General features: G+C 38.7%; 1 protein-coding gene across 5 annotated transcripts in view; it reads left to right on the top strand.

Moving 5' to 3' along the window:
* The window catches only part of slc10a7 (solute carrier family 10 member 7), a 269,973-nt gene that overhangs the window by 201,896 nt on the left and 58,801 nt on the right, over positions 1-9,276 (top strand). Inside the window, exon 8 of one of the 5 annotated variants that reach the window (XM_043699347.1) lies at positions 353-651. The exons of the other annotated variants lie outside the window; for them this stretch is intronic. Coding sequence (XP_043555282.1) covers positions 353-397 — 45 coding nt within the window. The 3' untranslated portion in view covers positions 398-651. Of the gene's footprint in view, positions 1-352; positions 652-9,276 lie in introns of those variants that run through there. 5 annotated transcript variants of the gene reach the window in all.

Here is a 9,276-nt window from a genome sequence, read left to right as displayed (position 1 = left end):
AAATTGATTATTATAAGTTTCTTGTATAATAAGAAATACTGGTCCATGCAATTTGCTTATTTGTGACCTGAAAGTCAATATTAATAGCAAACAGGTTAAGACAAAAGTCATGTGGCCAGACACCGAGAAGCTACAAATGTAAGGAGTTAGGAGAGCTGGAAGGAAAAAGGCAATCAAAACAGGTGCAAGCACAAAGAGAAAACAGAGACAGAAAGAGGAATTATTGTGTGGAGAAGATATGTTTTTGGCAGAGTAGTTGACAGAAGCTCCTGGACACTCTTTGTAAGCTGGCTAAAATATTCTGAAACCTGGAAGGCTGTGTGAATGACTCAGATGCTGATGTTTTTCTCAGATATGGTCGAAGCATTGTTTGGAATGCTACATTTTGGTTGGTTGAAAAAGAACTCTGTTAAGCTCCCCCATCAGGACTGCTGTGACCCAGATGGTAACCAGTGCCTGTGTGATTCGGAGGTCACAGCTGTTTTTGGACTCCTGCCCTACCTTGCATGAATAATTAAGAAAGCATATTGCTAAACTGCACAGCTACATACTCCCATATGTCTCTGATGGGTTTATAGGAGCATGGAGTCGTCTAAGACATATCCATGTTGTATGGACTATTTAAAGTAAAATTTGCTTTTTTTATTGGTATCATTTGTTTGTTAATTCTTTCATTTGTTTTGAAATCAATACAATCTTGGTAATTTGTTCATTTGGAGTCATGAAGTAAATTTGATTATTTTGGTTTCTGGCACAGATCATTACAGTTACTAACTAAATCAAATGTTTTGATTTGTTCATAATTAGTAAATTAGGCATCCAGTTTAACAAATAAATCTTTATTTCAACAGTCACATCTTCTGACCAATAAATGTGTAATTCCAAAAGCTAAATATTGGAGTTGAATTAACCATTAGTTCATCAGATCTCAAATGCATGATTCCTTTAGCTGTAGTGCAGTGATGTATACAAATTTGGATATCTTGCAATAAATGAATATGTTTTAGTTGGAACATTTTAAACATAGACACACTAACATTATTTTATAACCAAAGCCAATTCAGACAAAACTATCATCCCATCATTGCTGAGATGTAATGAACCATAATAACTATTTTTCCCTTGTCCCATGTATTCCACAAAACTGAATAATTCATGTCTTTTGATTCAGAATTCTTATACAGTAAATTACATGCATTTAATTATTTGAACTTGTGTTTGCTGAGTGAAACAAAAGAATATTCCATGTCAACTAAAATGAAGTTGGGTTTTTAGATTAGATTAGATTACTTACAGTGTGGAAACAGGCCCTTCGGCCCAACAAGTCCACACCGACCCACCGAAGCGCAACCCACCCAGACCCATTCCCCTACATTTCACCCCTTCACTTACCGCTACGGGCAATTTAGCATAGCCAATTCACCTAACCTGCACATTTTTGGACTGTGGGAGGAAACCGAGCACCCAGAGGAAGCCCACGCAGACACGGGGAGAATGTGCAAACTCCACAGTCAGTCGCCTGAGGCGGGAATTGAACCATGCCGCCCATTTATTTTGGATATTAATCTGCTTTCACAAATATGAATAAATAAAACGTAAATCTGATACCACAATTATGGCTATTGTCAGCACTGTATCCTGTTAACCAATGTATAACGTGCCTTGGGAAATTGTTCATGTATGTAAAATTACAACTATTTTTAGGCATGAAACCTATGTGGGTGTGATTTTTACACAGTTAATTTTTGAGGGATGATGTCTGCTTGATTTTGGGCCCAAATAATTCCATCACAATGGACTAAAGTAAAGAAAAATTAAATAATTAATATTAGTTAACATTTATTACATTACAAACTATATATATTCAACTCACCACAATATATATATCCAAACAAATTGTTAGAACCCTTCATGTTGAAATCCTTCAAAATCACTCTACCCACCATCTTAACCAAGAAACAATTCGTACAAATAGCCTGGTTGTATAACAACATCATATGAATCTTCGTCGCCATCATAGATTATTTACTATCATCATTGGTAAAGTTACTTAACATCATCATTCCACAAGTAATGATTCTCCCTACTATCAAGTACATTCGCCAATACATATTTTAGAAATTTTCTTGACAGTATTGAGATCATGCTTATTCCATGTATCTATGATCAATTGACACAATATCAATAGTAAGCATGCTTACCTATGTCTGCTCTTGTTGAAATCTTTTTGCCAGTTTAGGTACGATTGTTCCACATCCTTTGGATACTATCCTTGAAAGGATTATTTATGCATGTGTCCAAGGGTTGAACAATATTTATCAGACAAAACACATGACAACACATGGAATAGGTACCATAATGCTTGTGGATCTGACAGCCTAAACTACATCATGAACAAGATGACATCTGAGCATGTCCTTATGAGCAAACATTTTTCACTGTGTCGTCCATCTGGTGTCAAGTTCCACACGTCCTTGATCCATTTCTTACAACCACCTTCATCCATTCTTGTAAACATCAACAATTACACCTTCCTGAAATTCCTTTTGTTTTAACTTTAATATACCATTGGGTTTAATTTTGTATCACCACCGTACATTATGGAACCACTGTAAATCATGTGGCTCACCATAACAATGTTTCCTTTCACCAGTATTGGTAATGATCTTGTTTGCTGGTAAGGCAACCTTTATTAGTGTTTCATCCATATTTCCAATGCAATCAATTGGTATGCATTCTCTCAATGTCTTCTGCCCCTACCCTGGCCTTTTTATCCTTTCATAGGAAGTGACAGCCAGGATTTGTTGCCCATCTCGAAATGCTCTTGAACTCAGTGACTTTCTCGGCCATCCCAAAAGGCAGTCAAAATTCGATAACTTCGCTGTAGCTCTGGAATTAACTGCCAGACCAGTTAAAGATGGCAGATTTCCTTTCCTGAAGGATTTTATTGAACCAACATTGATGAATTGATACTTTCATGACAGTTTCATGGTCACCGTCACTGATACCAGCTTAAAAGGCTGAATAATTAACTGAATTCAAATTCCAGAGGCTTCTGCAGTGGATTTGATCCTTTGTTTCCAGAGCATTAGCCTGGAAATTAGGATTACTACTCCAGTGACAATACCACTATGGCACCATCTTACTTTGTAGTGTCTGATGATAAAATAGTGGAATTTGATGATTGTATCGTTGCAGTCAGGTGGCAGTTGATGTAACATTTTTGTTTTCCAATCAAAGATCAACTCGTACCTTTTCGTGAATCCTGGGCACATGCAACACCAGTCTTGAATCCTGAAATACTATCTTTGTTGTCTGAGAGCTTCTGGAAATGATAATATTCTCCCTTTGTGGGGCCGCACATGGGCTTAGTGGTTAGCACTGCTGCCTCACTGCCAAGGACCTGGGTTCGATTACCGCCTCCAGGTGACTGTGTGGAGTTTGCACATTCTCTCTCTGTCTGTGTGGGTTTACTCCGGGTGCTCCAGTTTCCTCCCACAATCCAAAGATGTGCAGGTCAGGTGAATTGGCCATGCTAAATTGCCCATACTGTTAGGTGCATTAGTCAGGGGTAAATATAGGGTAGGGGAATGGGTCTGGGTGGGTTACTCTTCAGAAGGTCAGTGTGGATTTGTTGGGATGAAGAGCCTATTTCCATACTGTAGGGAATCTAATCCTATGATCATTAATTCATTCTGCCATTTTATACCCCAGGTGAGGCCACTTGCTCAGACTTCCTTTGGTTATGCATTTGTACTTCAGTATCCTTTCTAGTTTATTGGATACCTTGCTCAGTTCTCTAAACATTTTCTCACAAAGCTTAAACTCTCTTGCTGCTGCATGGTCGTTAGGTTGCTTAGTGAATGCTACAGCTTTCATTTTAAAGTGTGTACTTGTGATTCTATCTGGAAGGCATCATTATAAATCAATGATCTTATTAACTGGTTGGGCTGCTGAAATTGATGGGAGACAATTCTTCAGTTCTTGGGTGTACCTTTACATGAATGAATGAAGCACAGTAATTGTCAGTAAGTAATTAATAACCACAAAGCAGTTTCATCCCTGAGAAGTAAAAGTCAACTTTTACACGAGGTATATAAGAATTCAGTTTTTCTAAGGCCAAAAGTAATGAGGTTGACTTATACCTGTAAATGGATGTTTGTGTACTTCATGAAAAACTAAAAATGACAACTTGTCATACTGTCTGGATACTTTTGGAAAGCCAGAGAAAACTCTACTGTAACATATGTTCTGCACACACTCTGGAGTTGAACTAAGTAATGATCAATGTTTGAGTGGAACCATTTAATAAGCAAAGTGCTAATGGTGTTGCTGACAAAGCAACAGAACAATTTAAGAACTATAGTGGCAAAATTCACATAAAAGGCCTGTGGACATAGCTGTGATTATTTTGTCCTTAACCAGTAACGGAGTTCGCCACATTCATTGGTCCCTACTTAGAGAATACCATAATGGTATCTTAAACTCAGCAAATGTTTCCTCTTAGATAGTTTGTAAATGATTTATACAAATTAATGGTGCCTCCTGATGATGTTAGTTTTATTTCACAGCATTAGTTAATTCTGGAATATATCTTAATTCACTGGCACAAACCAGTGATCTCTCTGATTATGCATTGCTTTACATTCAAGTCAGCTATGTACATGTTGAATGGCACAGCAGGTTTAAGGGGCCCTATGGCTTACTACTCCCTCTAGTTTGTAAGTTGATATGCGCAATTATAATAGATTGATACTTAGTAATGAAATAGACTAGTTGTTTGAAATAGCCTGTTTCTGTACTGTCTATTTTATATAAGATTTTGACATCAACTTTAGTTGAAGGAAGACTAAATTAAATGTAGCAATACATTTGTGGTTGCTGATTGTTGTGGTACATCTTTCAGGGTTAATATCTAAAGCTTTGATGTATCAACATTTTGGACAAGTGTAGAAACATAGAAACTAAGAGGAGCAGGACATTTGGCTGTTCAAGCCTGTCGTGCAATTCAATGTGTCTTCAGCTGATCCTTTATTTCAAAGCCACGTTCCCACTTCCTCCCCATACCACTTGATGCCTTTAAAGTCTAAAACGTATTCGGTCCTTTATTGAATATATTCTGTGACTTTGCCTCCTCTGTGTAAAGAATTCCGAAGGTTCACTATCCTTTGAGTGAAGAAATGTTTTCTCAAATCAATCGGAAATATCCTGAGACTATAGAACCTTGGTTCTAAATTCTCCAACCTCGGACAACATCCACCCTGCAACTTGTCCGTCTATCCCTGTTAGAATTGTATATATTTCAATCAGATTCCCTTTTATCCTTCTAAACTCTAATGAATAAAGGCCCAGTTGAACAAAGCTCTTCTCATAAGTCCTGCTATTCCCTGTTAGCCCAGTAAGTCTCTGCTGTAGTCTTTCCATGGCAAGTATTTCCTTTCTTAGGTTGGGAGACCAAATCTGCACACACTACTCCAGATGTGGTCTCACCAAGCCCTGTATAGCTGCAGTAAGACACCCATATTTCGGAACTCAAATCGTCTTGCATTTTGTCTTCTTAATGACTTGCTGCAGCTGTTTGTCAACTTGCATTAACTTTATGTGCTCACATGATCATTTGGCAGAATGTAGGAGCAGTTTTAGAGAATTGAAGTGCTAATTAATCTCCCAGATGTATATAGTTTCATCTTTTCAAATTAAAGAACTCCTCTGATTGAGTTACCCATCCTTCTCTTGTGTTTTAAGTGTTTGTGCATGATGGAAAACATAACATGGTGGCAACTGAACATTTGCAATGAAGATTTTGCAGAACCTGCAACATTGCAGCAGGATTCCAGTGTGTGGAAATTTGAAGACCTTATAAGTACATCTACAGTATTTACATCAAAGTGAAAGTCTCTGTGTGAGTGATTCTGCAACAACAAGGTCCAACTTCTATCAACATAGATATCGCACCTTCTTCCAACTGACAAGCAGCAGGCCCTGACAAAGTAAATACACAACCGGGCAGTATAAATCTCAGACCATCTGCTGCAGCAGTTCATGGTGGAGGAAGTGTTAGACAGTTGACTTTGAGATGTAACTCTGGATAGTTTCCATTAATGGGAATCAGTTGCTTCTCCTGCAAATCTCCAAGTTAGGAATACTGGAGTAGGAGTGTTGGAGTGATCAAACATTTATAACAGGGCTAGGCAAGAACCAGTCATGAGGCAGCCTTCAACAGCTTAAAAAGAGCTGAAAAGGCCATTATTACAATTAAATTATTTCTTTAGGCATTAGGTTGTGCTGGTGCTATAACACAGCTTTATAGCAGCACCGAACAAAAGCATGCAAACGAAAAACCTCACAAGGGAGTTTGTATGCTTCTTTTGGAGGTCCTTTCAACCTCAGGCAGCTTCAGACTTACTCAAAGACACAGTAAGAAAGACAATTCCCTTTCTGAGAATTCTCTTCACTGATGACTGCATTCTTCTGGCTCATCGTCAGGCAGGTTTTTAAAATGTATTATTTAATGCAATTTGGGTATCACGAGTTAGACCATATATTGCCCATCCCAAATTGTCGTTGAACTGAGGGTATTACTTGGTCATTAAGAGGGCAGTTAAGAGTCAATCACACTGCTGTAGGTCTAGAGTCAAATATAGGCCAGACCAGATGAAGATGTCACATATCAATCATCACTAGTGGGAAGCACAATGTCTGCAGATGCTGCATTATGAGTGCTATGAAGAAATTTGAGGCTGAATGAAAAGCAGCATGGATGGAGGGAAAGGGAACAGTTGTTCCCAGCAGCTACTATGCCTTTATTTGCATCTGCTTTGGGAGAATTTGCCAATCTCTAATAGACCTGACTGACCACAGCCGGCTTGCCACCACTGAGTACAACCTTCCTCAAGTTTTCATGTGAAGAAATGCCGACAAGAGTTAAAATGGTTAATTAATGAACATACGATAAAGGCGGCAGGTCATCTGATGTGCTGATACTGCAGAATGTGGGATTTCAGTGTGACCCAGGACAAACATAACAGCAGTAAATATCTGTGACTGCAGGTTGTTTGACTCCGAATTGGTGACCGGAAGCTCAGCTTCAGATACTGCAGTATATCAACAAGGGGGGAGAAGCCATGGAGACAGTTTACATTAGGATGCAGTTAGATCCATTAGGATAGGGTCATCTGATTTGGCTAGTGGCCAGGGGTAGCTAGGTATGCCTATAAGTGACAAAGAAGAATTTAGAGGAGATTAGGATCCTAGCTTTTACAATTATCCAGCAGTTTTGAGATTTCTTCCAGCTTGTTGGATATGAGTAATAGCTGCAAGGTGGATGAGCTAACTATGGTATCTTGCAAGGGAGCAAAAGGAATGTAGTGGTAGTAGGCAACATTATAGTGAGACGGGAGTGGAACTGTTCGCTGCTGCAAGGAGTGAGAGTCCAACTTCCTCTGTTGTCAGCATGCGGCTAGGATTTGGCATACTTGCTCTAAATCTGGGAAGAAATTGTAGTGGGGGGTGGGGGGAGGTCCAGTGGTTACAGTCCACAAGAATTTCTGATGAAGCGCTTATGTTCAAAACATCAACCCTCCTGCTCCTCGGATGCTGCCTGATCGGCTGTGTTTTTCTAGCACCACACTTTTTGACTCTGATCTCCAGCATCTGCTGTCCTCTCTTTTCTCCCAGTCTGTTCCTGAACCGTGCTGGAAGAAATCTCAAAACTGCTGGATAATTGTAAAAGCTAGGATCCTAATCTCCTCTAAATTCAAGCAAGACTCATAATTCTGATGAAGCGCTTATGTTCAAAACATCAACCCTCCTGCTCCTCGGATGCTGCCTGATCGGCTGTGTTTTTCTAGCACCACACTTTTTGACTCTGATCTCCAGCATCTGCAGTCCTCTCTTTTCTCCCAGTCTGTTCCTGAACCGTGCTGGACTAGTGTTCAAGCAAGACTCATAACTAGGGATGTAGAGAAGGTTTTAAACTATGATGGATTAACAACAAAAACAGAAATTGCTGGAAAAGCTCAGCAGGTCTGGCAGCATCTGTGGAGAGAAATCAGTTTACATTTTGGGTCCAGTGACCCTTCCTCAGATGGATTAAGCTTGGATGATGCAAATCAATGGGTAGACTCAAGATGAGAGTATATATCTATAAGAAAACATAAAATAATGATATGGGAAATGAAGGCCTGGGAATAATAGGAAGGGACAGAGGGAATAGACTTAAAATTACACCATTAGCCAAGGATTGATGTCACAAAGATATCAAAAAGACAAAATTAAAGGCTATGGATTTGAATGTACTTGGTATTCAGAACAAAGTAATCAGATTGATAGCACAAATGAAGGAAATGAATATGATCTAATAGCCATTATGGAAATGTAACTGCAGATGACAAGGATTGGGTCCAGTTTGAAAGGGAGAAGAGTAGGTCTCAGATTATTTTAAATTAAAGTTAGGGCAGCTATGTGGGCATAAAAGCTGAGCTAGCTGAAGTGCATTGTGATGCTAAGCTAGGAGACAGATCTAAAGAAGTCGCAGATAGTTTAAGGATTAGAGTACTCAGAATATGTATATTATTACTGTAAAGAAAAATTCCAAGCAAGGAACTCACCACTTTTGATTAACTAAAAATGTTAAGGACAGCATCAAACTGAAGTGAAAAGCATATATTTCACAAAGAAGAATAGCAGGTAAGATGATTACTCAGAATATAGAGAATGACAGTTAATCAGGAGAAAGAATCCACCTAAAATATAAGAACAGATAGCAGGAGCTTCTACAGGTACTTATTAGTCCTCCTTGAGAGTAAGAATAGGAAGTTAATAATAAGGAAAATAGAAATGAAATCAAGAAATACATTGTTTCTGTTTTCACTATAGAAGATGCATAACCATCCCAGTAATAACTGTAAATCAGGAGGTGGAATAAAGCAAGGAACTTAGTGAAACTATAATCACCAGAGATGATGTAGCGGAGCCGGTATTGGACTAGGGTGGACAAAGTTAAAAATCAAACAACACTATGTTAAAGTCCAAAAGGTTTATTTGGAAGTACTAGCTAACGAATGAATCACTAATGAGCTAGTACTTCCAAATAAACCTCTTGGACGATAACCTAGTGTTGTGTGATTTTTAACAATCACCAGAGAAATGGTACTGAGCAAAGTGGTAGAGCTGCATGTTGAGAAGTCTTTGGGTCCTCATGGACTTCATGGTCTGGCCTTAAAAAGGTGACTAATGAGAAAGGAGGTGCATTGGTGTTAATTTTCCAATAATCAA

The sequence above is a fragment of the Chiloscyllium plagiosum genome, chromosome 1 (genome assembly GCF_004010195.1).
Source record: "Chiloscyllium plagiosum isolate BGI_BamShark_2017 chromosome 1, ASM401019v2, whole genome shotgun sequence".
NCBI lineage: Eukaryota > Metazoa > Chordata > Chondrichthyes > Orectolobiformes > Hemiscylliidae > Chiloscyllium > Chiloscyllium plagiosum.
Note: the sequence above shows the minus strand (reverse complement) of the source record. Positions and strands in the feature narration are given on the sequence as shown.